This window comes from Phanerochaete carnosa, assembly GCF_000300595.1.
Source record: "Phanerochaete carnosa HHB-10118-sp unplaced genomic scaffold PHACAscaffold_13, whole genome shotgun sequence".
Classification (NCBI taxonomy): domain Eukaryota; kingdom Fungi; phylum Basidiomycota; class Agaricomycetes; order Polyporales; family Phanerochaetaceae; genus Phanerochaete; species Phanerochaete carnosa.
In genome coordinates, this window is record NW_006767640.1 from 819278 (window position 1) to 842013 (window position 22736).

Below are 22736 nucleotides of genomic sequence, written 5' to 3' on the forward strand. Positions count from 1 at the left end.
AAGTCACCGCAGCATCATCTTGATCATGAGTATCACACGTTAGCTATGTACCTTCCGCGTGTAGACATTCCAAGACGTATGCAGCACATTCCAAATATTTCGCCAAGGAAATATTAATGTAGGGAGGTGAGTGTACATGTCATTCGGTATGAGCGACGTACGGACGAGGGAATTTGTGGGCCGAGTCCGACTGTCACGGGTTACGGTCACCTGTTTCGCGATTCCCGTGACATCGCGTCATTACACAGTCACGTTTCGCGTTTTTGTTGTCTTCCACGGTCACGATGGACGCAGTGCTACCAGAGGAAACTCTCTGTGAAATCTTGTCATACAGCATACTAGTCTCTCATGCGGAGTTTTTCCGATTTCGCAAACACTACCGATGCCTCGTCCCTCGATCAAAATCCCGCTGCGGCGACCTTCTTCTCGTCTCCAAACGCTGGTTCCGCATCGGCACCCCGCTGCTCTACGAATGCGTCAAGCTCTCGAAGCCAGAGCATACCACCGCTGTTGCCAACATTTTACGTGCGCATCCACACGTTGGCTCGGCTGTGCGGTGCCTCAGGCTCGAAGGCGGGCTCGGGAAGGACCTCATGCACATCGCCAAGCTTACCCCGAAGCTGCATAGCATATACCTCAGTCTTAGGGTCAAATCCGTTGACAGTATCACAGGACTGAAAAGGGCATTCCCTCTGCTTAATCCGGTGAACCTGTATATCGAGCACGAGGGCTACAAGGAGAACAAGAAGATAGCCGAAGCCAGAAGACTCCTGTATACGCACGTCACAAATGTGTGGACATCTTTGGTAAGCTGCGAAGTCAATATATGTCTTGACTGAGATTGATATTCACGTCTGCTGCAGCGATCCTTGACATTATCCGACTGGCTCTGCCTCAGCATGGGTCATCAACTGGCTAATGCGCTTGCCGAGTCGTCCATCGAGGAATTCTGCTGCCTGATCTTCGATGCAGATAGCTGGATCACTGGAGGCTCAATGAAGAGAATCTTTGAGAATTCGCAGTTGCAGCGTGTCGTATGCCGGGGGCCCTTGTCATGTGAATCGATAATACGGTGGAGTCTCCGGATGAATAACTTTCCTGCCGCGAATATCCAGAAGTTCACCTTTGTCTCCGAGACGACGGACGGCATAGCGTGAGTACTGCGTTCAAACACTATTTCGCAAGAGAATTTATGCCATTTCTAGTAACCTGTTGCTGCCAGCCTCGGACGACGAGTCAGACGATGAAGAAGGGTTCACCTTGCAATCCGACAGTTCAGCAGTGTGATATGACCTGCACGGACCAATTTCTTGCCACATACTACAGTCCAATACGTCATTGCACAGCGCACGATCCGTTATACAGCTTTACGCTTGTTTTATCTTACTATTTTAACCTGCCGCGGCCGCAGCCTCGTCACAACACCAGCTCGGACTATAAAGATTGTCGCAGTCTGGAGCCAGCTCATCTCAGGCGGCATATCAAGCGTCGCATTGCACAGGGCGTATCACAATAGGCCGCGCACCACTGTCGCAGCTGACTCAAGTGCAGAGTCTCCTGCTAGAACCCGCCCGTCTCCTCTGGGGCCACAGCGAATATGACGAGCGACAATGATAGCGCCGCGCCAAAGGACGGCAGAAAGCCGAGAAGTAGAATTGCGGACAGCTGGGAGCGCCGTATCGGCTTGCATTGCAGCTTACCACGGGTAACAGACATGCATGGAGGTCGAAAGAGCTGGATACAAGACATGTGAGTTTGCTCATAGAATTTATGAATGGCATGATGAAGATGATGACTCGCGCATAAAAAAACGGGCTGATGACGCTGTTCTCTGGGCCCCGGTGGGTCGGAAGCAACGAGGCGTAGCTCACCACTATCGATGCGCGTAAGCTCATTCTGTACTGGCTATGTTGTTTATGATTGACACATGGTCGTGCATTGCCACTGCAGAAGGGTAGCCCTCAAGTATGTCCGCCATGAGCATATACAAACTGTCTCGGGCGCAAGGCGAACGCCACCAAACTGCACAAGGTCAACATGAGCTACATCACAGTCGTCAGCGTACGCCTTTCAAGGGATCCTGGTTACAGCTCACAGCAGACAGCCACCAGATCGCTCCAGGCGCTTTTTCCAGCGTGGCATTGAACAGTGGGACAAATACGGGGCCGCGGAGCGCGACTGCGGCCGACTGCAGGATAGACAGTCCAGCGAGCACACGTCCAATCTCGCCGGGCGGCGCGGCGAGTGTGACCAGTGCCTGCATTGAAGGCCCTGCAGGCGCGCTAAGAGAGCTCATGGCCGTTGCTGCGGTTACAATGTCAGACGGGTATTGAGGCACGTGTACGTGGTGGACAAACCGAATATGGCCTCGCCAACGTTACGGCTGCGCTCGATGGCGAGCATGCCCAGCGCGTCGAGTAAAAGACAGATGCGGACAACGATGATCTCCTGCGATATCGACGTTGCTTCGGCCGGTGGAGTGCTTTCGCTTGCCTGGGGTTCATGTGTGGCTTCGGCCAGCAAAGGTGTTGTCTCATCGGTCGGTACAGTGTCGTGTATCGAGGTGGGCTCTTCCGTTGATTGATTCCGATTTGTCAACCATTGGTAAGCAGCGAGGAACATTGGAAAGAGGAACGTGACGGTGATAGCCCGTGCAACAGACCAGACTGCGGTTAAGAGGCCCGCCTGCGCATGATCATGAGTTTGACTGCGCGATTTGGGAGACAAACGTTATGTACTTCACTAGGTTCCATTCCAAACTTGGTGTCGCAGTATGGTATGATGAGGTTGAACACTCCGATTGCCAGAACGGTGCCGGCCATAGCGATAGACACTAATAGTAGCGAAATATGCTGCCCCAGGATGATTATCGGTTCGACTACTGAAATCATCGCAGCAAGCAGACGCGACACGGCCGACCGGTGTGCTGCGTTTTCGCCCAACGCAGCAGCAGCACAGGCGCTTTCCTCGGCCAGCGGCACATGCACTTCGCGCACAGCAAAGAGAAGGTACGACAGATAGAGCGCCCAGATAACCACAATGATGCCAAAATTGATGGTGTAGAGGCCTTCATCAAGGAGTACTGCGCTGATAAGGGGGCCTACGGTGTTTCCGACCCACCACATGACGAGCGAGAGGCCCATGTAGTATGACCGCTTACTCGGGGCGGATGTATCAGCAATGAAGGCATTCTGGCCGGCCATGACGACGGAGAAACCGCCGCCGAGACCCTGTAGGACCGCCGCAAGCTGAAGGAACCAGGATGTGCGCAGCGGAGCGAAAAGTGCTGGATGCGGGGAGCGGCAATTAGCACGAGGGCTGGCACAAGGACTGGCACGTACAGCATAGCACGAACCAGGTATCTCCGAACGCGTTGAGCGCGACAGCGATTGTTAACGCCCGCTTTCTACCGTGTATGTCCGACACTCTGCCGTACGGCCCAGATAATACGATGCTGAGCACGGCAAGGACGGTGGTGTAGATGGCGATGTCTGTTGAGTACGCCTTCTGTACGATGGCCGACCGGCAGATGTCATCCTCGGGCACATGGGGCGGCAACGTCTTGCGGTACTCTTCACAGCGGATGGCACGAAAGAGATACGTGGCCGGCAAGCCGCCCAGTCCGACTGCGAGGGCCTGCAAGAAGGCGAGGGGCAGGATGGCGGATGAACGAGCGCGCCATTTGTGCAGCGCGGAAAATAGTTTGTGCACGTTCATGTTCCTCTGCAACCTCTTGGAGGATCTAGGAAAAGGGGATTGCTCAAAAGCCATACCATGACATCAAGGTTATAAAGGATGGCGTTTTCCTTGATGCAGGGCGGTCAACCGGCGCCGCAACGCCAACCTGTAGATGTTCCTGGAGCATGTGCTGCGTATCCCAGGACCCACGGAATGTATGAACAGGGTTTACGAAGACGAGTCTTACTGCGGCTGATGAAAGATGAAGCAATTGCAATGAAACTGAAGGGTCGAGACCAGAGCTTACAAGGCGCTCTCGCGCTTTCTACCGTAATCCTCCGTGATCGCGACAGCCTCGACCTCTCTTCACTAACCACGCTGACATTCACCCCCACAAACCTCATGCGTACACCCAAGGTCGAAATACACAACATATAACTCAAAAACATCTATACGTAAAAGCCGCATGCTGCTGTCTTGTGATAACGATAACACTGCGGTGACAATGTATCGTGCTACATACATCAAGGGAAACGTTGGGGAAACGCGCCAGATGACCTTGACATCGTGACTTCATTCTCCCGGAACTCCTTCTACCAGATCCTCCAAGACGTCGCGCAGGAGGATTGAGCATGCACAAGCTACTTTCAGCATTGCACGAATGGCGCACCCGTCCGTCTGTCGTTCTTCCCCTCGCCTTCTTGCAGGCCCTCGCAGTCGGCCTGGACAACCTGCCAAGTGCGTACCTCTTCCGTGCCATCCGCTGCAAAGAGTACCTCGCAACATCGCCATCTCACGCACCCGAGGACGACATTTGTCGGTCGCCTGTTGTGCAGAAGGCGTATTCGACAGACATCGCCGTCTTTGCCACCATCCTCGCAGTACTCGGCATCGTGCTGTCTGGGCCATATGGCAGAGTCTCCGACTTCCGCGGTAGGAAACGAGCGTTGACGATCTCGGCCGTGCTCAACGTCCTTGGGAATGCCTGGCTTGCGCTATGCTGTGCGTGCCCCTGGCCTTTGTACATACCCTGTTGCGCTGACCGCCTCGCGATCAGCATTCTCTGCCCCGTTGCGCAAATCCTGGCTTTTGCAGATCGCAGCAGTCGTGCAAGGCCTTGGCGGTGGTGTCCCCGTCGTCATGGCTGGCCAGAACGCTTTCATTGCCGACACGTCTTTCCCGGGCGAGCGTTCGTCCTACATGGGGCTCGCGCTTGGCATGTTTTGGGCCGGGAACGCCGTTGGCCCCCTCGTGAGTGCAGTACTCCTCAACAAGGACCTCTACACCATCAACTTCGTCATCACGGTGCTCGTTTGGGTGCTGTATCTGCTGTATCTGCTGTTCGTTGTACGCGAAGTTCGTGTACCTGTGGCCGAACACTACGCCGACGCCAATGCTGCAGATGCGCCGGACAGGGCTACAGAATACCAGTCGGTCGCGTCGCGTCTGTTTGCTCCAGTACGCTCGGTGTTTGAGCCGGTGATCATTCTGGTGCAGCATGTTACGCTACTTTTACTATCTATCGCCCTGGCCGTCGGCGTTTTCTGCCTCGGAGTATTCCACCTCATCATACCGTACTGCGACACCAAGTTTGGACTTGGACCCAGCGAGGTGCGTAATCTTTGTCTTTCGAATCTCACAGTCCGGCTTATCTTCGGGCAGGCGGGCATCATCAGCGCAGCCTGGTCCGTCTCACGGGCTGCCTCTGTTATGTTTCTCCTTCCGATGTGCGTCGCCGCCTATCAATGGCTTGTGAATCGAAAGCAAGCAGCCAAGCAACTTGCTACCGCGTACGCTACCGTACCGGCAGATGAGACAGCTCCCTTGCTGGCCGAAGCCACGCAAGAACTCCAGGCGAGCGAAAGCACTCCTCCGGCCGAAGCAACGTCGATATCACGGGAGCTCACCATTGTCCGCGTCTGCCTCGTGCTCGACGCGCTGGGCATGCTCGCCGTTGGGTGCAGCCGCAACGCCAACGAGGTGGTCTTCGGTCCGTGCCTCACGTACCACACCTTGACGTCCGACTCACATTGCACTTGCAGCAACGGTCGTAGGCGCGTTCGGCGCGCCTGCGGGACCGTCAATGCAGGCGCTGGTCACGCTCGCCGCGCCGCCCGGCGAGACCGGACGAGTGCTCGCTGGCCTGTCCATCCTCCAATCAGCCGCCGTCGCCCTGCGCGGCCCTGTGTTGGTCTCGCTGTTCAATGCCACCTTGGTGAAGGCGCCCGGAGCGATCTGGTGGCTGTCTGCTGTAAGTGGTGACCAGGATTCTGAGGAGAGTGTACGCTAATGACTCTGCTGCAGCTCATGTTGATCTTGTCTAGTCTGGTAGCGTTCGGCTTGCGTCCCAGACAGTTCGTGTATGTGTACGATGGACACACTTGAAAGCTGCTCTTATGTGATGGCAAAGCGCGAGCCTGAGCCTGTATTAGTCTAAGTAGCAGCTAATGACTATCATAGACAATGCGACTAGTCCGGAATGAGCTCAATAATGGCGAGCGATGCGCCATTACCACGACCACCACCACGACCACCACCACGCAGTTCGCACTCGATCCACTTCCCGCATACACGCGCGCCCAGTCGGGCCTCAAATTTGCAGTCTCCGTAGCATCTCTGATCAGTGAGCTTGGTGCATCCGCGGACCCTGTCTGCCGTCGTTCGTCACGTTTGCTGCAGCGCACAACGCGGTGGAGCGGGCCCCTGCGGCCAAGTCTACGCCTGAGTCCGCTGCGGCACGCTCCGTACGATGCGAGCTCGATGCACAGTCGTAAGCAATCTTGTTTAGGCCATGAGGATCCCTAGCATATGTGCAGATACTGTAATAAGGCTGCGGCGAGAGCAGTATTATTATTATGAAGTATGCTAACACGGCAAACTTATTGATTAAGTAGAAGTAATTGTTGTGTAGTAAAGCGTAGTATGTTGCGGGGTACGCGGGTGCACAAACAATGTCTCATGGCTATGCTGCCGTGAGTGTGGCGAAATGAGCATCAGAGCCCTTCATCAAACGGGTCGCTATCCATTGCAGCGAGCATCGGGATCCTAGATAGTGACTTTAGCTCTGTAAAATGGTCTTTAATCACAGTACTCACAACGTGACATCCGTCTCATGGTGGATAAATGTGAATGTCCGGATGATTGCATCAGAAAAGCCTCTTTTTTGCAGGCTCACCCGCATACTCGATTCATACGCCATCCCTCGGCACACGACGCGCTGCAGCCGCGAGTTTTCGAGAATCCTCCTCATCAATCCCTCAATGACCCAGCGTTCGGCCTCGAATGCCACGCAGCCGAATTCCTCAATAGAGGACTCGGCAAGCGCGTCGGCCAGCTCTTGATCCATGATATCTTCAGACCGGTCTGACAAGGTGAGCGACCGCTGGAAGACATGTTAATTCCAGATCAGCGAAGACAACGCTAGATCCGCAGCTTACCAGCGATGTCCACACATCTTTGATGTGGGTACACAGGAGTGTCCTGGCTCCAACAACCTTCAAGTTCCTGATCCACACGTAGCTCTCCCCTTGGATATACAAGTTGGCCGGACGAAAAAGCGGAAATGCCTCCTTCAATCCTGTAATACTGTCGGTGGATTTGATAATAAGACTGAGATATATGCTGTGCAGTTTCGGACTAAGCTTTGCGATGTGTACCAGGTCCTTCCCGAGCCCGCCTTCGAGCCTGAGACATCGCACGGCTAGGCCAACATGCGGATGCGTGCGCAAAAGGCTTGAAACCGCAGTGGTGTGGTCTGGCTCCGAGAGCCGGACACATTCGTACAACAGTGGGGTGCCGATACGGAGCCAGCGTTTGGAGACGAGGAGGAGACTGCTGCAGCGAGATGTTGGCGGCGACATGGGGTGCCCCCAGTCGTCGTAGTAGAAGTGGCAAAAATCGACGTGTGATATCTGTATGTTGTGCGATAGAATTTCACGGATTATTTCCTCTGGTAGCGCTGCGTCCATCGTGGTCGTGGAGGAGAAGTGACCGCTCGGTGACATGACGCCGCGACGCGAGAGCCATAAAGCAGGTGATCGTGACTTGTCACGATAGCGTCGTGGGGGGACGTCAAAGATGGCCCCCGAGACACGTCAGCGAGCGCCACGGCGCGACCGTATCGCCAACAGCACCTCCTTCGCATTGGCGGACCCCCCAAGCCGGCTGGTGAGAACGTCGTTGGACGCACAAGAGAACGTATCTCACTTGCACCCTGCGTCTCGCTTGGAAGCCTAGTGCCGGACAGTTCGTGTACGCGCACGATGGACATCCTTGAAAACTACTATTATACGATGGCAAAGCGCGAGCCTGTACTAGTCTAAGCAACAGCTAACGACTACAATAGACAATGTGACCAGTCCAGAATGAGCTTTGGTGTCTCGATAATGACGAGCCACGCGCCATTATGCATGAACAAATGGTACCTAGACCCAGAGAACGGTACCCTTACCCTGTTGTATGCGACCTGGCGCAGTACCACCAGCACCCAGTTTGCACTCGGTACAAGGTTCCATCCTCTCGCGTACACGCGTGCCTAGCCGGCCTCGAACTTGCGGTCCCTGTAGTATCTCTAATCACTGCGCTTGGTGCACCTGCCGACACGGTCTGTCGTTGCTTGTCACGCTTGCTGCGGCGCACAAAGGGGTGAAACGGATGCGTGCGGGCAAGTCTGCGCCCGAGTCCCCTGCGATCGCGGTGCGCAATCCCTGGGGTATGTGCCGATATTGTGATAGGTCCGTGGCGGGAGCAGTATGAGGTGATATTATGAAGTGTGAAGTGGGCCAGCATAGCAAAGCTTACTGGAATGAGTTGGCATAACTGCTGTGTAGTACAGCGTAGTATGCTGTGGGGTATGCGTAAGTAATGCCTCATGGACAGGCCGCCGCGAGTGCGGCGATATGGTTATCAAAGCTCTTCATCAGAAGAGTCGCTATCCATGCCAGCAAACATTGGGATACGAGATAATGACTTCAGTTCTCTGTGGAACAGTGCATACTTACGGTACTCACAGTACATCCTCCGCCATATGGCGGACAAATGTGAACATCCGGATGATTGCGTCAGGAAAACCTTCCTTTTGCAGAGTCTCCCGCGTCGTCGATTCTTCGTCTATCCCTCGGCATACGATGCGTTGCAGCCGCGGATTTTCGAGGATCCTCCTCATCAAGCCCCACCTAATCCAAAATTTTGCTTCGGATGCCAAGCAGCCGAATTCCTCAATAGAGGACTCGGCAAGCACGTCAGCTAGTTGTTGATCCATGCTATCTTTACACCAGTCCGACAAGGACAGAGACCGCTGAAAGAGATGTTGATCTTAGACTTAGCAAAGACAACGCTAGATCCGCAGCTTACCAGTGATGTCCACACGTCTTTGATATGCGTGCGCACAAGCGTCCGCGCTTCAGCAACCTTCTTGTTCTCCATGTGGCTCTCCTCCTGGATATACAAGCTGGCGGGACGGAAAAGCGGAAATGCTTTCTTCAATCCTGTGATACTATCGACAGACTTGATGCTAAAACTAATATATATGCCGTGCAGTTTCGGAGTAAGCTTTGCGATGTGTACCAGGTCCTTCCCGAGCCCGCCTTCGAGCCTGAGGCACCGAACAGCTAGGCCGACGTGTGGATGCGTGCGCAAAAGGTTGGCAACGGTGGTGGTATGCTCTGAATTTGAGAGCCTGACGCATTCGTAGAGCAGCGGGGTGCCGATGCGGAGCCAGCGTTTGGAGACGAGGAGGAGATTGCTGCAGCGAGATATTGGTGGTGACATGGGGTACCCCCAGTTGCCGTAGTAGAAGCGGTGAAATTTGACATGTGAAATTTGTATGTTGTGCGATAGAATTTCACGGAGGATTTCCTCTGGTAGCGCTGCGTCCATCGTGGTCGTGGAAGAGAAGTGGCCACTCGATGACGTGATGGCGGTGACGCCGCGACGCGAAGCGGCAGGTGATCGTGACAGATCACGTGATCCTATTTCAACCTCACTTCTTGGAAGTCGGAACTTGAAACTTAGCTCTAAATCATGTCTTTCAGTCTTTCAAGGGATAAATGTGCTGAAAATAGTCTTACAACTGAAGAAGGCTGCATACCCGATGCATTGGCCCCGTGGATGGACCGAGTGTCTGATGTGACTCCAAGTCAAACAAAGGAGGACAAAGGAAGTGTTCATGGCCTTTGGCAGGTTTACTGCGCACGGTCCTTACTTGAGGCATGCACGGCCACAACAACATCCTGGTATAAATACGCTTGTACGCCCCTCCCCCTCTTCGCTTCAACGTCCTTCATCTCTTCACTCAGACAACCATGTTCTTTTCGGGTCTCCCTGAAGAGATGATCTCACGCATTCTTTCCCAGGCTATACGCTACTCGTTGCATTCAGCACGGATCTATAATCCGTGGGCGCAGGAGGACTTCATAAAACCACGTCGTGTCACTGATGTGGTCTTGGTATGCAAGTCCTGGAACCGCATAGGCATGCCATTCCTATGTGAGCACCTGTCGATGTCAACTCCGGAGCACACCGCGAACGTTGCCAAAGTCCTGCGTGCAAAGCCGAAACTCGGACGCCACGTCAAGCACATGAGGCTCAGGGGCGGTTTTAGCCCCGACCTGCTCGACATCGTGCGGCTCCTACCTCCAAGGCTAGAGCACCTCTGGATCTCCGTAGGACCTGATGACGGCGCTGCCTTCCTACTCGAAGTCTTGCCCATGTTGAACCCGAGGACGTTGCACTTGAATGACCCGTTGCAGCCCTTCGCGGACATGCATCGGCGGGGCGCAACGATGAAGGAGGCTATACGCTTGATCATGCATCTTATAGCTACCGGAAAATGGGCCTTGGTGGGTGATAAACGCATCGCGCTTGCTGTTTCTGCTCTCTGATAGCTCGTGCAGGAGCAGTATATGTGCATACAAAGAATCACCAGCTACTACCACAAGACGCTCACAGCTGCCCTTGCCGCATGCCCTACCCTCCAGCAAGTCAAGTACGATTATCGTACTCTTGACCACACAGCCCTCAGCAAGATCATTCTCAATCCTAATTTGAAACGAATGATATGCGTCATCGGCTGGGAGAAGCGTAGAGGTTACGATTGTCTCGAAAGGCTCCTTCTTCCCTGGGTGAAGGATGACGCAGTCTTGCGGACGCGCGCCTTTCAGATTTTCGGCTTTTGCAGCTCGTTCGAGCGTGAAGACTGGTTTGAGTTCTGCAGAGACATGTCACAATGTCGCGAAAACCTGGCACGCAATGACCCTCCTGTCTCCGAAGCTATGCTGAAGGAAAGGACTCGGGAGCTCGCTGCTTCATATGGATTACTTTAGGCCGCTTGTTTCCCTGAAGAGAACCTCCTCGGCGCGGACGTTGGAACAAACATTATTTGCGAGGCGGAATATGGGTCAGTTTAGGTTTATGGTGTCAGTTCTATTACCACTCGCTTCTTCTCGATGTATGCTATAACGGTATGGATGTGGCGTCGTGGCATACGTAGCTCGAGTTCAATGTATCGACTGGTAGTGACGTGACAAACATTTTAAATGGAGGAAGGCGCTATGTCAGAGGCTAGAGGAATAACCACAAGTGTCCTGAAACTTTTAGCAATATGGCACTCACCTCGTGCGAGCACAGTGCCAAGCGAAATGTGGTATCATGCGCGGAAGTAGCGGTCTACTGCCCTACTTTTTGTCTGAGTCGCGCAGCGTCGCCAGTGGACGTCAAAGATGGCCCTCAAGCCATCAGCAAACGTCACGGCGCGACCGTATCGCCAACAGCACCTCCCCCGTCTTGGCGGAGCCCCCAAGCCGGCCTGTGAAACCTCTATTGGATGCGCCAGAGAACGTACCTTCCAGCTCATCCGCACATGCGTCGCGCTTTGGGAGCCATTGGAGTGCCGAAGCCGTAACACCAGAGTGTAAATCGATATATATATATGCCAGGCTATAAGGCAACTCCAAGCTTCTCGCCGCTCAGCTGATTTTCCTCATCTCCCAGGTAGACTACTTCATGCACGTCTCGAGACCTCGAACCTATAGCTCCGCCCAAAACATGCTTATAGCTACTACCCTTCCCGCGCTCTACTTGTGAGGAACTTTGAAGTGTGCTCCCGGCAGCAGCATTTTGTGATGCGAATTGGATGGCACTGATTGCTACACCCCCTGTCGAGTCCGTGGCTGAATTCCACACGGATTCTCGCAGCACGACTATCAACAATGTCGGGTATATCCCCTGTTGTTGTCTCGGCTTCAGCAAGGTAATGATACTATTGAAGAGGTGCGACGCACAACAAACTGGACTGCAGCATAGCCCGAGATGCAGTCCACCATCCGGCCTACGGTCTCGTTTCCCCCGGTTACGATAGAAGTTACAAGCAGGTCGGCGATCTAAAGCAAAATGCTCGATGAGACAAACCATGCAGGTTGTCGCGCTGCTTACCAGCATCGCAACGTAGAGCGTTCCGGACTCTACCATCAGCACGAAGAGTGTGAATATTTTGTTTGTTTTCCTTCGATACAGGACGTCCCGAAGCGTCTCTCTGAGCTCCCTATGGAAATATTAGCCAACCCTCGCCCGTCAGGAAGATATGCTTTACCATGCTTTCCACAATACAAGAAACATAACCGAGATGTTTGTAAGAATGGACAGCACTGGCGCAGCGACGTCCGTAACTTTGCACAGCTCGCCATAATCTGTGGTGGCTACGCCCGACTGGCAACGCGCAGCATGTACTAGGATATTCACTGTCAAGCTTATTTGAGTGTGCTTCCCAGGCGCCAAGAGAAGCCTGGCCTACCAATCATAAGGATCCACCAGAACAATGGAAGGAGCACGACGATTCTTCTCTCGAAACAGATAGCACTGGCCCGCCAGATCACGAGTATGTCCCCAGCAACCATCTAGATGCATCTTAGAGTGAGTTACTACTAGACGAACTCCAGAAGAGACTACATACTTGAGACTCAAATAGTATGCCAGTCACCTTCGTTTCGCGTGCAATAAGGTCATAAAACCGATTAAAAAGAGCATCGGTCGACAGACCATCAGGCGAGAGCAGCATATCGACCAGGCCAATCAGCTGAGCCACCTCGAGAGCCCATAAAGCGGTGCTAAGGCAGAAGACGGCATAGAGCACGACGAGGACCATCGCATTCGAAGGGGCTCTTAACCCGCGTTGCCTGCAGCAGTGTAAGGAGAGGTTTACCCACGAGATGCCGTTTTACTCTCACCACAAACCCCGTGTTGCAACACACAGAATAGCAATATAGATACCTGAGGCTTGCTATCAATTTCGCAGCGAATGACAAGGTCGGGAGGCTCACCATATAGAATAGTCGCCACAAGGACGGGTACGATTCTGAAGACGAAAAAAGTCGAATGCTACCACACTGGACAAGATCAACATGAGCTGCAGCGGGGTCATTGGCGTTTCTACCAGAGCTACATACGCGACACCCGTCCGAGTTCTCTTGCGCGCTTCAACGATGCCAAGCCGCGCACTATCGTTCTACTCGAGGAAGCTGAACGACCTCCAGGCGAAGCTCGAGTTCTTGGACCTCTTCGAAAACGAGGCGAGCAAGCGTGGCGTCATACGCCACGCGATCCCGAAGACGCTCATCGACCAAGTCGGCCTCGGCACCCTTCCGCAGAGGCTGCATAAGACCTATCAGCGTGCCTTTTTCTCGAACTGGGTTGCATTTTACTTCGTACGTGCCTCATTAACTTATGCCTGTTGACCATTCTGTTGACCTTGTCTCTGCAGATCTACAAGTACGGTTTCAACGGCACTACCGTTGACCTTTTCCACTTTGCACGGGACCTCGCAGCTTAGATTCTTCCTAGAGTCAAGGGCTGTCTTCTGCTGCGACCATCGTCCCCTTCTCGGCCCCCTTTTGTCTATCCAGAATTTATATGGCCTTTCCCCTCCGATCATTCCTCGTCATGCGTCCTTTCGGACGCTGACTTTCAAGACGAACTCTGAACTCTTTCATCGGGAGGTACAACTTAATGACTGAGTCCTACGAACTTGTACACGTAAAAGGAGCCCAATCATATCTCTGCATCGCTTCTGCGCCTTAACCCCAGCGTGACACCCCCTTCTTGAACATGATGATCTGCTCGTGGACTTTGTTTGGAGATGGAAGAGACACGGCTCCGACGAAGACTCCACCGCCACGGCAAGCATGATGTCTTGTACGTGATCTTCTGGAGTGTATATGGGCGAAGCTTCTCACAGTATATACATCATTTGTCAGGAAGACACAGTTCACTGCTACAGTAGTTAAGTGGTCAGCTCCGCATCTGCAGTGTTGGCACTTCCCTGGCATATGTGCACGGTCTGTTTGGTCACATCTGAGGCCGACTGTACGCACAGAAGCTGACATATCTCGCTTTTTATCTTGTATATAGCCGTGGCACAGAAGATCCAACCGCACTCCCATCCTGTTTCTGTCCCTGGGGACTTTCCCTTCATTGCCATGGCTCTTGACGATGCCGGAATGCACCGAGCTGGTCTCGCGCGTCCAGGCAGTTTGTGTGCGCGCACGACCAACATATCTGAAAGGTGTTCTTCTGTAATGGCAAAGCGCGAGCCTGTATTAGACAGCTAATGTAAAGTAGGCCAACCGAGTAAAGCTTATTAGATTAAGTTGAGATAATTGCCGTATATTGAAGCGTAATATCTTGCGGGGTATGCGTATGTGTAAGCAATGTCCCATGGCTAGGCTGCCGTGAGTGGGGCGAAATGGTCATCAAAGCTCTTCATCAGACAGGACGCTATCCATTGCAGCGAGTATCATGTTACTAGATGACGACTTTAGTTCCTTGTGAAATGGTGACTGATCGCGGTACCCACAGCCTGTCATCCGCTCTATGATGAACAAACGTGAACATCCGGATGATTGCGTCAGGAAAACCTTCCTTTTGCAAGGTCTTCCGCGTCGTCGATTCATGCACTGCCCCTCGGCATACGACGCGCTGCAGTCGCGGATTTTCGAGAATCCTTCTCATCAAGCCTTCCCGAATCCAGCGGTCCGCATCGTATGTCAAGCTGCCGAACTCTTCAATAGAGGACTCGGCAAGCGCGTCAGCTAGCTGTCGATCCATACCATCTGCAAACCGGTCTGACAGGATTAATGACCGCTAAAAGACATATTCATTCCAAAGTTAGCGAAGACAGTGCTAGATCCGTGGCTTACCAGTGATGTCCACACGCCTTTGACATGCGTGCACACAAGCGTCCGGGCTTCAGCAACCTTCTTGTTCTCCATGTGGCTCTCCTTTTGGATATATAGGTTGGTAGGACGAAAAAGCGGAAATGCCTTCTTCAATCCCGTGATACTGTCGACGGACTTGATATTGAAAGTGATATATATGCTGTGCAGTTTCGGCGTAAGCTTTGCGATGTGTACCAGGTCCTTCCCGAGCCCGCCTTCGAGCCTGAGACACCGAACAGCTAGGTCAACATGCGGATGCGTGCGCGGGAGGCTTGAAACCGCAGTGGTGTGGTCCGGCTTTGAGAGTGCGACACATTCGTACAACAGTGGGGTGCCGATGCGGAGCCAGCGTTTGGAGACGAGGAGGAGATTGCTGCAGCGAGATGTTGGCGGCGAGATGGGGTGCCCGCAGTCGTCGTAGTAGAAATAGCAAAACCCGGCATGTGATATTCGTAGGTTGTGCGATAGAATTTCACGGAGTATTTCCTCTGGTAGTGCTGCGTCCATCGTGGTCGCGGAAGGGAAGCGACCGCCCGATGGCGTGACGCTGCGACGCGAGAGCCATAAAGCAGGTGACCGTGACCTGTCACGACGGCGGCGTTGGGCTCGCGGGGGGGACGTCAAAGATGGCCCCCGAGGGTGAGACACGTCAGCGAACGGCGTGGCGCGACTGTATCGCCGACAGCACCTCCTTCGCATTGGCGTACCTCCCAAGCTGGCCGGTGAGAACGCTGTTGGACGCGCCAGAGAACATGCCTTCCAGCTCACACCTGCACCTGCGTCGCGCTGTGGAAGCCGTTGTAGTGCCGAAGCCATAACATCAGAGTGTAAATCGACATATACATCAGGCTAGTATAAAGCAACTCCTAGCTTCTTCTTGCCGCTCAGCTGACTTTCCTCATCTCCCAGGTGGACCACTTCATGCAAGTCTCGAGACCTCGAGCCTGTAGCTCCGCCTGAAACATGCTCATAGCTATTACCCTTCCCGCGCTCTACGTGAGACTCAGGACTTTGGGTTGTACTTCGGACAGCGGTGGCATTATGTGATGCAAACTGAACGGTGCTGATTGCCAGGCCCTGTGTTGAATCCGCGTAGTCTGAGTTCCACACGGATTCTCGCAGTACAACTATTAACAACGTCGGGTATATCCCCTGTGGTAATCATGGCATCAATGGGGCAATGACACCAATGCGGAGGTGTGACGCACGACAAGCTGGACTGCGGCATAGCCCCAGATGCAGTCGACCATTCGGCCTACGGTCTCGTTCCCCCCAGTCACAATAGATGTAACGAGAAGGTCAGTAATCTAGATCATGATTCTCAATAAATGAATTACGCAGACCGTCGCCCTGCTTACCAGCATTACGACGTACAACGTTCCAGACTCGACCATCAGCACGAAAAGTGTGAATATTTTATTGGTTTTTCTCCGATGGAGAACATCCAAGAGTGTATCTCTGATCTCCCTGGAGGAGTATTAGCCCATTCTCGGCCTCTAAAAAGACTTAACTGACCATGCTTTCCATAGTACAAGCAACATAACCGAGATGTTCGTGACGATGGACAACACGGGTGCCGCAACGTCTGTCACTTTGCACAGCTCTCCATAATTTGTGGTAGCTACACCCGACTGGCAGCGTGCAGAGTGTATCAGCATGTTTACTGCCAGATTTATGTGAGTACGCTCTCCCAGCATCAAGAGAAGCTCACATACCGATCATGAGGACCCACCAGAACAGTGGCAGGAGCACAACGATCTTCTTCTCGAACCATATAGCGCCGACGCGCCAAATCACGAGTATATCCCCAGCAATCATCTGGATGCATCATCAAGTAAGACACTGCAAGATGGCTCCAGAAGGACCACATACTTGAGACTCAAATAAGACGCCAGTCACTTTTGTCTCGCGTGCGATGAGGTCGTAAAAACGGTTAAACAAAGCATTAGTCGACAGGCCATCGGGCGAGAGCAGTAAATCGACCAGGCCGATCAACTGAGCGACCTCGAGAGCCCACAGTGCGGTGCTCAAGCAGGAGACAACATACAGGACGATGAGGATTACGGCGTTCGGACGGGCTCTCAGCCCGCGTTGCCTATAATAGTATTAGAAGGACAACATCCATGACAATATAACGTCATTCTCACCATAATCCTCGTGTCGCAACACATAGGATAGCAATATAGATACCTGAGACCGGCCATCTATCACTTTGCGATGAACGATGAGGTTGGGAGACTCACCATATAGGATAGTTGCCACAAGGACGGGCACGATTCTGTATAGAAATGCGAGACCAGCTCGGTGCATTTCAGCGTCATCAAGAGCCATGGCTACAATGGGGGCATACACAGATGAAGGATGGGGGTGCGTTTCGATCCTCTGTGTCGCAGCCATACTATATCCAAGATATCAAAGTGCAACATGTCGGTTTCTGTGCGCATAGCTTGCCTCAGATGCGGCTCAACGAACTGTGCACACATGACAGGGAGCTGTCAGCGGCGCTGCAGATTCGGGGGTGGTCGCCTAGATATTCGTGAGCCATGCTTTCTTGGCGTAAGATGTGTATACTGTGAGAAGTCTCAACCCATATACACACTAGAGGATCACATACTCGCCCAATGAGACATCATGCTTGGCGTGGCAGTGGGGCCTTCGTCTGAGCCGCATCTCTCCCATCTCCAAACAAAGTCTACGAGCAGATCATCATGTTCAAGGACAGTGCATTACGCTGGGGACCAACCGGGCAAAAAAGCGCTGCAGGGTGATGGTTAGGCTCTTTATGTGTACAGAGGCTCACGGGACTCGGTCATCGGGCTGAGCTGACCAATGGCAGAGTTCAACGTTCATCAATGACATCTTCAAAGCCGCGCCCGAGAGGACGTATGATGAGGACCAATCAGCACGATAGGGTAATCTTTCGCGCGCTGCTGATTACTGGTTACTGTGAAGTACCTCAGTCAGGCGTCGAGATAGAGAGTATCAATTGATCACACTTATGCAACAGTTGCGAGTGGGGCCTCAGATGCCGAACAACCAATGCGCTGCAGACCAGTCCTATTATAATATACACGTCTATTCTACATTTGTTTTGATAACGATGTCCATCTACCGGCTATACCACCAAGCGAAGAAATTCTTTGAGGCGTCGAAACAATGCGATGCAAGAAACGAAACGGTGATCACGGCAGAATCTAGCCTTCGACTCTAGGAAGAATCTAAGCTGCGAGGTCCCGTGCAAAGTGGAAGAAGTCAACGGCGGTGCCGTTGACGCCAAACTTGTAGATCTGCAGAGACAAGGTCAGCAGAGCGGTCAACAGACGTAGGAAGGAAGGCACGTACGAAATGAGATGCAACCCAGCTCGAGAACAGCGCGCGCTGGTAGGTCTCAGGCAGCCTCTGCAGAAGGGTATCGAGGCCGACCTGGTCGATGAGCGTCTTCGGGATCGCGCGGCCCATGACACCACGCTTGCTCGCCTCGTCCTCGAAGAGATCCGAGGACTCGAGCTCCGCTTGAAGGTCGTTCAGCTTGCTCGAGAGCTCGTCCGAGATGATCGTGCGCGGCTTGGCGCCGTTGAGGCGCGCGTGCTCCTTCCAGATGCAGGAGAACTCGGCCGCGGCGTTCTCGGTGATCTTTGCCTGAATGTCGCGCACGTAGCTCTGATAGAACTCTGACGGCTTGCCGTCCTTGAAGATCATCAGGTTCACGTATTCGTCTGTCGAGAGCGCGAGGCCTGCGAGGACCTCAAGCGACGAGCTGGTAACACCACCCTTGTTCGCACTCGAGTCCTTGAAGAGGACGACCTTGCGCTTCTCAAGATAGAGACGGGCCTGTTGTGTGCAGAACAAGTTGGCGCCCTCGACAACATACTTGAAGTGAGGTTTGCCCTCAGAGTCGACCAATGCAGCGACGTTGGAGATGTTGACGGCCTCGGGCCTACCACCGCAGGGAACAAAGAGGTCGGCTTTGAACCTGAGGTGCGCGGTGTTACGGAACTCTGTGCCGTCGACAACGATCTCGCCAGCTGGATTCACTCAATCAGTATGCTCAATGCCTACACACAAAGTGACTTACAAGGCAGCCGAATATCCTGGTCCTCAACCCGGACAAGATAACCATCCTTGCTGAGCTTCGACGTGTCGAAGTTGCAGACGGGCACACGCTTCTTGGCAAGGCGAACCAACTCTTCACGGTCAAGGCCATGAGGATCAGCGAGAACACCGCTTCCATCGATGATCGCAACGGTCTTGTCAGAGCTGAGCAAAATCTCGTCTGAGATCACGCGAGTCAGTGCTGTATTCCCAGAAACTGATGCGAACACGTACTGGAGCCAAGGTCACCATCAGGACCACCGGTCTGGACCTTGGTAATGTCTTTCTCACGCAAGCCGAGCTGCTTGTAGATGCCCAGAACGTATTGCCGGACACCGAGCGAGGTCATGCCATAGGTGTCATGCGGGACACCACCAAGTTTCTCGGCACTCTTGCCAGTCGTGAAAGACTTCCACCAAGCCTCAGCACCGCGGGCCTTTGCGTGGACTATGGTACAAAGGTTAGCAATTGACATCGACATGTAGATAGCACATACAGGCTGCCCAGTCCATGACGTCGGCAGTCCCCTCATCGGGGCCAAAGAACAGGATCTCGGGCTTCCCGTAAAGGTCGACAATTCGCTCCTTGATACCCGGAGTCTGGCCAGGAATCAACAGGTCGATGATACTCTGCGCACAGAATGAGCAACAGACAGCATAACGAAAAGGCCGGCGGTACGCACGTCGACATACTTCTCGAAGCAAAGCTTCGCATTCGCGCCGAGTCTGAAAGTAAATTAGAACATGCAACGAATGCGGAACAGCGTGGGGACATACGAAGGTAGAATTGTTCCCTTAGAGCCACCTTCGGGAATATCCTTGTTCTTGAGAGACTGCGTTGACGCCAGGCCGTAGTTCTCATCGAATAGCTGACGCTGATTAATCGAGTACGCTCTATTCGGGGGCGGACGTTAGCTGCTGCGAATTGAACACATAGTGAACACTCACTCTCTGTTGCGTGACTGCACAATTCGAATACCACCGCGGGCGATATCCCTGAAACGAATGTGGAACCCGCGGAACTCATTGCCGATGACGAAGAACATGCCAAATGGCTTCCTCGGGTACTCAAAGTCGGGGAGGAAGTCGGGTGCCAGGCGGAAGGACAGAGCAACCTTCGTGGGCTGGTAGAGGTTGGTCTTCAGAACGTGCTTGTTGAAGATCAGGAAGCTTTCCAACACTTGAAGCTCGTGCTTGTTCGAGACCGAACGACGAATCTTATCGTAGATTTCCTGATCAGACAATGGGACCTGAGTCTGGAGGCGTTGGTATGACAGGGTCGGCCTGCGTCACTGTCAATTTGTGCGCATAGAGCAAAACCCAAGCGAAACTCACATAAGCTGCGCTTGGTCGGATGCCGGATAGTGAACCATGGCGAAATTCACATAGAGCAGGTTGATCTGTTCGACCCAAAGTTGGCATTACAGCTTCAATTCACGACGATGCATGGCGACTTACGAGGTCAGGGTGAGCATGAATAACCTGTGCAATACTTTCACGCGTGAAGGTCTCCTCCCTGAAACGACGCTTGATGTCGTTCAATACTTCAGCGTGCGATGGGTTTGACTCGTCGAGCAGGTTTTTGAGGCTAAGATAAGCTGCGCCGAGCCGGTTGCAGAAGTGCTGGGCGAAGATCCAGCCGCAGTCTGCCGAAGGGCAGCTTAAGAATGACACTCAGATAGATATGGAGCGCATATACTCACATGCATAGGTAGCCTCTTGGACAGCATGAGTCGACGAACTACCGCTGGCGTAAAAGAAGGGGTTATCTGGCAAGCAGTACAGCAACGAAGCCTCCTTCATGACTTGGTGGATCGAGTTCTCGATCGGAGGTGCACTGGCACCGGGGAGTGGGTTCAGGTAGATCCCGACGATAGTGATACCGTTGGAGAACTGCTCGACATACTTGCGGGCCGAGTAGAGGGAGTAGAAGTGGTAAAGGTTGGAGAGCGCGCTAAAGAACTTGTTGGTGCCACCCATCTTGTAGCCAATGACGAGACGGCGTTCGCGACTGCCCTCGACCTCGAGGACCTGGAGAAGAGACTCAGTCATCTCCACATAGACGTACTATGAAACTTACCTCCATGACAGGACCGTAACGTGACTCGACCTGCCACATAATATTTTGATAGATCTCGAGAGTGTTCTCAGTAGCCTTCTCGAGGAAGGCTGGGTCCGAAACAGTTCGGATATCCGTCTTACTGCAAAAGATTGTCAGTTTCGAGCGACTCAACGCAACAGCTGATCTATGCTCACCCATCAGTGCGTGTCGAAGCCGGCGGGTTGGTAGGGAAGTTACACTTGGAGACGAAGTAGCAACGCAGTTGTTGGCTCGCGGTAGCGGACACAGAGCCCGCCGAACGGTAGGTCTCAAGACGGTACGCGTTTTCGGGGGTTGATAGGTCAAGGAATAGCTCGTCGATGCGTTTCTCGACTGTTGCGCCGGGACCTTCAGTGCTGGTCTTGCCAGGAGGGGAAGTGTGGATGAAAGTCGCGCCCTTGCCGTCCTTGTCAATGTGCTCGAGATCGATCACGAGCTTCGACTGGTCGTGCTTAGTGAAGGCAAGGACCTTGGCTCCATAGAGGGCGACAATGTGGTCTGTGATCACGTCGGTTGACTCGGACACGAAGTAGGTGTCATCGATGCCAAGATGCGAGTAGAACCAGTTAACCTCGTTCACAACGAGTTCGCGAGGAATGAAACCCTAGACAGACAGGTTCCCCGTAAGTATATGATGAAAAGGAGACGATTCCTGCGATCACACGAGAAACGCCCTAACACAAATGACACGAACCTGTTTGGCAATGTTCGCCTGGACCTTCGCGCGCTGCTCCTCCTTGCCCTTGAAAACGGGCGTAGAATAGCCGGGAACGTTCTTCACGCGGTGCAAAAGTGACTGTCCAGATACAGGCAAAAAGTCCTTGGCCTCAGAGTTGGGCGTTGAAGTGCTCGGGGTGCCTGCGCCTGACGTTTGCAGCGGTGTCGACATCACGGAGGACGAGGTTCACGAACAAAGATTAGGTAGAGTAGGAAGAGACAAAAATTATGGAGGGCGTGGGTCGTGGCGGATGGGAGACACGGCTAGAGAGGAGAAACACATCGATCTGGGGGAAATGAGTTTGTTTATATACGTCAGACCAGACGACCTTGGAGGTCACTCTGGAGTCTGCACGGAGGGATCTCAGAGTGCGCTTCGGGAGTTCTCCGAAACAGCGGCCGAGACCCGCCATGTGCCGCCCGATTGGCCTGCGCATGGGCGTGCCGGAACAGCCTGCCTTGGTTGCCGAATCCCATGGCCGCTCGATGCCGGAGGTCCCTCGCCGGTCTTGACCATCGCTGTCGCTGCAGACGATACTCTCTCCGACATATGTTCCGTGTCAACATGTCGACTTCATCTCGTATGACTGACAGGTGAAGCTCCGTCTGCTGTGCCTTTTCTGCATTATTTTTGGGAATATTTGGGGCAATGTGCGATAGATCCGACCGCGGTTTAGCTCTCTGTCCCCTTCAACACCCGGCCGGTACTTGGGGGCCACAGCGTGTGTCGTCAAGGCGTTGGCAGAGCAGGCAGCTGACCCGAAGCCTGTGTTGTCATCCTCTCGTGAAATGGGAATTTGCCCGGCCAGCCAACCAGGGGCATTACCGTGCACGGCCCAGGCCTCAGACCGGCTTCGCATGCTAGCTCACGACGCCCGTTTTATGCGTCAGATGCTCTCCGGGAGAGGTATTAATGAGGTTTCGCGATTTATTGCCTCCAGA

General features: G+C 53.4%; 11 protein-coding genes across 11 annotated transcripts; 4 read left to right on the forward strand and 7 right to left on the reverse strand.

Moving 5' to 3' along the window:
- Positions 1-284: 284 nt before the first annotated feature.
- PHACADRAFT_214249 (uncharacterized protein) lies at positions 285-1393 on the forward strand (the record flags this gene model as incomplete). Its single annotated transcript, XM_007401720.1, has 3 exons — positions 285-806; positions 864-1153; positions 1206-1393. 3 exons carry the CDS (start codon positions 285-287, stop codon positions 1285-1287), a joined length of 894 nt encoding a protein of 297 aa, XP_007401782.1. The 3' UTR covers positions 1288-1393.
- Positions 1394-1892: 499 nt separating this feature from the next.
- Positions 1893-3730, reverse strand: PHACADRAFT_265378 (uncharacterized protein). Its single transcript, XM_007401721.1, has 5 exons — positions 3342-3730; positions 2739-3286; positions 2358-2685; positions 2096-2304; positions 1893-2042 (listed from the first exon to the last, which is right to left on the reverse strand). Exons 1-5 carry the CDS (start codon positions 3715-3717, stop codon positions 1962-1964), a joined length of 1542 nt encoding a protein of 513 aa, XP_007401783.1. The 5' UTR covers positions 3718-3730; the 3' UTR covers positions 1893-1961.
- Positions 3731-4046: 316 nt separating this feature from the next.
- PHACADRAFT_154268 (uncharacterized protein) lies at positions 4047-6149 on the forward strand. Its single transcript, XM_007401722.1, has 5 exons — positions 4047-4680; positions 4736-5289; positions 5341-5668; positions 5721-5929; positions 5983-6149. Exons 1-5 carry the CDS (start codon positions 4311-4313, stop codon positions 6061-6063), a joined length of 1542 nt encoding a protein of 513 aa, XP_007401784.1. The 5' UTR covers positions 4047-4310; the 3' UTR covers positions 6064-6149.
- A 620-nt stretch (positions 6150-6769) lies between these two features.
- On the reverse strand, positions 6770-7646 carry PHACADRAFT_33292 (uncharacterized protein; the record flags this gene model as incomplete). The annotated part of the gene is made up of 2 exons (XM_007401484.1): positions 6770-7060; positions 7116-7646. The coding sequence occupies 2 exons, from the start codon at positions 7644-7646 to the stop codon at positions 6770-6772; spliced, it is 822 nt and encodes a 273-aa protein (XP_007401546.1).
- A 293-nt stretch (positions 7647-7939) lies between these two features.
- On the reverse strand, positions 7940-9579 carry PHACADRAFT_214253 (uncharacterized protein). Its single transcript, XM_007401723.1, has 2 exons — positions 9031-9579; positions 7940-8974 (listed from the first exon to the last, which is right to left on the reverse strand). The coding sequence occupies exons 1-2, from the start codon at positions 9553-9555 to the stop codon at positions 8684-8686; spliced, it is 816 nt and encodes a 271-aa protein (XP_007401785.1). The 5' UTR covers positions 9556-9579; the 3' UTR covers positions 7940-8683.
- A 172-nt stretch (positions 9580-9751) lies between these two features.
- Positions 9752-11225, forward strand: PHACADRAFT_188777 (uncharacterized protein). The gene is made up of 2 exons (XM_007401724.1): positions 9752-10517; positions 10563-11225. Exons 1-2 carry the CDS (start codon positions 9981-9983, stop codon positions 10998-11000), a joined length of 975 nt encoding a protein of 324 aa, XP_007401786.1. The 5' UTR covers positions 9752-9980; the 3' UTR covers positions 11001-11225.
- A 368-nt stretch (positions 11226-11593) lies between these two features.
- Positions 11594-12825, reverse strand: PHACADRAFT_265383 (uncharacterized protein). The gene is made up of 6 exons (XM_007401725.1): positions 12626-12825; positions 12467-12569; positions 12266-12413; positions 12109-12217; positions 11958-12056; positions 11594-11901 (listed from the first exon to the last, which is right to left on the reverse strand). The coding sequence occupies exons 1-6, from the start codon at positions 12815-12817 to the stop codon at positions 11614-11616; spliced, it is 939 nt and encodes a 312-aa protein (XP_007401787.1). The 5' UTR covers positions 12818-12825; the 3' UTR covers positions 11594-11613.
- Positions 12826-13154: 329 nt separating this feature from the next.
- Positions 13155-13792, forward strand: PHACADRAFT_214256 (uncharacterized protein; the record flags this gene model as incomplete). Its single annotated transcript, XM_007401726.1, has 2 exons — positions 13155-13376; positions 13433-13792. The coding sequence occupies 2 exons, from the start codon at positions 13155-13157 to the stop codon at positions 13499-13501; spliced, it is 291 nt and encodes a 96-aa protein (XP_007401788.1). The 3' UTR covers positions 13502-13792.
- Positions 13793-14420: 628 nt separating this feature from the next.
- Positions 14421-15403, reverse strand: PHACADRAFT_214257 (uncharacterized protein; the record flags this gene model as incomplete). Its single annotated transcript, XM_007401727.1, has 3 exons — positions 14868-15403; positions 14525-14811; positions 14421-14472 (listed from the first exon to the last, which is right to left on the reverse strand). Exons 1-3 carry the CDS (start codon positions 15390-15392, stop codon positions 14421-14423), a joined length of 864 nt encoding a protein of 287 aa, XP_007401789.1. The 5' UTR covers positions 15393-15403.
- Positions 15404-15627: 224 nt separating this feature from the next.
- Positions 15628-17474, reverse strand: PHACADRAFT_214258 (uncharacterized protein). Its single transcript, XM_007401728.1, has 8 exons — positions 17129-17474; positions 17033-17075; positions 16758-16980; positions 16601-16703; positions 16401-16548; positions 16244-16352; positions 16094-16192; positions 15628-16037 (listed from the first exon to the last, which is right to left on the reverse strand). Exons 1-8 carry the CDS (start codon positions 17280-17282, stop codon positions 15735-15737), a joined length of 1182 nt encoding a protein of 393 aa, XP_007401790.1. The 5' UTR covers positions 17283-17474; the 3' UTR covers positions 15628-15734.
- Positions 17475-17933: 459 nt separating this feature from the next.
- PHACADRAFT_265387 (uncharacterized protein) lies at positions 17934-22015 on the reverse strand. Its single transcript, XM_007401729.1, has 14 exons — positions 21772-22015; positions 21233-21681; positions 21057-21177; positions 20680-21007; positions 20435-20622; positions 20312-20376; positions 19925-20260; positions 19754-19870; positions 19660-19702; positions 19474-19606; positions 19212-19424; positions 18961-19158; positions 18228-18910; positions 17934-18172 (listed from the first exon to the last, which is right to left on the reverse strand). The coding sequence occupies exons 1-14, from the start codon at positions 21964-21966 to the stop codon at positions 18104-18106; spliced, it is 3138 nt and encodes a 1045-aa protein (XP_007401791.1). The 5' UTR covers positions 21967-22015; the 3' UTR covers positions 17934-18103.
- Positions 22016-22736: the final 721 nt, after the last annotated feature.

Bases quoted from the DNA above. Each gene is read 5' to 3' on its own strand.
- PHACADRAFT_265378 (XM_007401721.1), bottom strand. From the start codon at position 3,717: ATGAACGTGCACAAACTATTTTCCGCGCTGCACAAATGGCGCGCTCGT. The intron at 2,305-2,357 runs GTTTGTCCACCA...TTGTAACCGCAG, and splicing joins CGTTGGCGAGGCCATATTCG to CAACGGCCATGAGCTCTCTT. The intron at 2,043-2,095 runs GTGAGCTGTAAC...ACTGTGATGTAG, and splicing joins CGATCTGGTGGCTGTCTGCT to CTCATGTTGACCTTGTGCAG.
- PHACADRAFT_154268 (XM_007401722.1), top strand. From the start codon at position 4,311: ATGCACAAGCTACTTTCAGCATTGCACGAATGGCGCACCCGTCCGTCT. The intron at 4,681-4,735 runs GTGCGTGCCCCT...CCTCGCGATCAG, and splicing joins TGCCTGGCTTGCGCTATGCT to CATTCTCTGCCCCGTTGCGC. The intron at 5,669-5,720 runs GTCCGTGCCTCA...TTGCACTTGCAG, and splicing joins CGCCAACGAGGTGGTCTTCG to CAACGGTCGTAGGCGCGTTC.
- PHACADRAFT_214253 (XM_007401723.1), bottom strand. From the start codon at position 9,555: ATGGACGCAGCGCTACCAGAGGAAATCCTCCGTGAAATTCTATCGCAC. The intron at 8,975-9,030 runs GTAAGCTGCGGA...CATCTCTTTCAG, and splicing joins AAGACGTGTGGACATCACTG to CGGTCTCTGTCCTTGTCGGA.
- PHACADRAFT_188777 (XM_007401724.1), top strand. From the start codon at position 9,981: ATGTTCTTTTCGGGTCTCCCTGAAGAGATGATCTCACGCATTCTTTCC. The intron at 10,518-10,562 runs GTGGGTGATAAA...GCTCTCTGATAG, and splicing joins CTACCGGAAAATGGGCCTTG to CTCGTGCAGGAGCAGTATAT.
- PHACADRAFT_265383 (XM_007401725.1), bottom strand. From the start codon at position 12,817: ATGGTCCTCGTCGTGCTCTATGCCGTCTTCTGCCTTAGCACCGCTTTA. The intron at 12,570-12,625 runs GTATGTAGTCTC...AGATGCATCTAG, and splicing joins GCATACTATTTGAGTCTCAA to ATGGTTGCTGGGGACATACT. The intron at 12,218-12,265 runs GTAAAGCATATC...ATATTTCCATAG, and splicing joins CTTGTATTGTGGAAAGCATG to GGAGCTCAGAGAGACGCTTC.
- PHACADRAFT_214258 (XM_007401728.1), bottom strand. From the start codon at position 17,282: ATGGCTGCGACACAGAGGATCGAAACGCACCCCCATCCTTCATCTGTG. The intron at 16,704-16,757 runs GTATGTGGTCCT...TGATGCATCCAG, and splicing joins GCGTCTTATTTGAGTCTCAA to ATGATTGCTGGGGATATACT. The intron at 16,193-16,243 runs GTAAGCAGGGCG...ATCATGATCTAG, and splicing joins CGTTGTACGTCGTAATGCTG to ATTACTGACCTTCTCGTTAC.
- PHACADRAFT_265387 (XM_007401729.1), bottom strand. From the start codon at position 21,966: ATGTCGACACCGCTGCAAACGTCAGGCGCAGGCACCCCGAGCACTTCA. The intron at 20,377-20,434 runs GTAAGTCGCCAT...TGGGTCGAACAG, and splicing joins TTCATGCTCACCCTGACCTC to ATCAACCTGCTCTATGTGAA. The intron at 19,159-19,211 runs GTACGTGTTCGC...GCGTGATCTCAG, and splicing joins TGATGGTGACCTTGGCTCCA to ACGAGATTTTGCTCAGCTCT.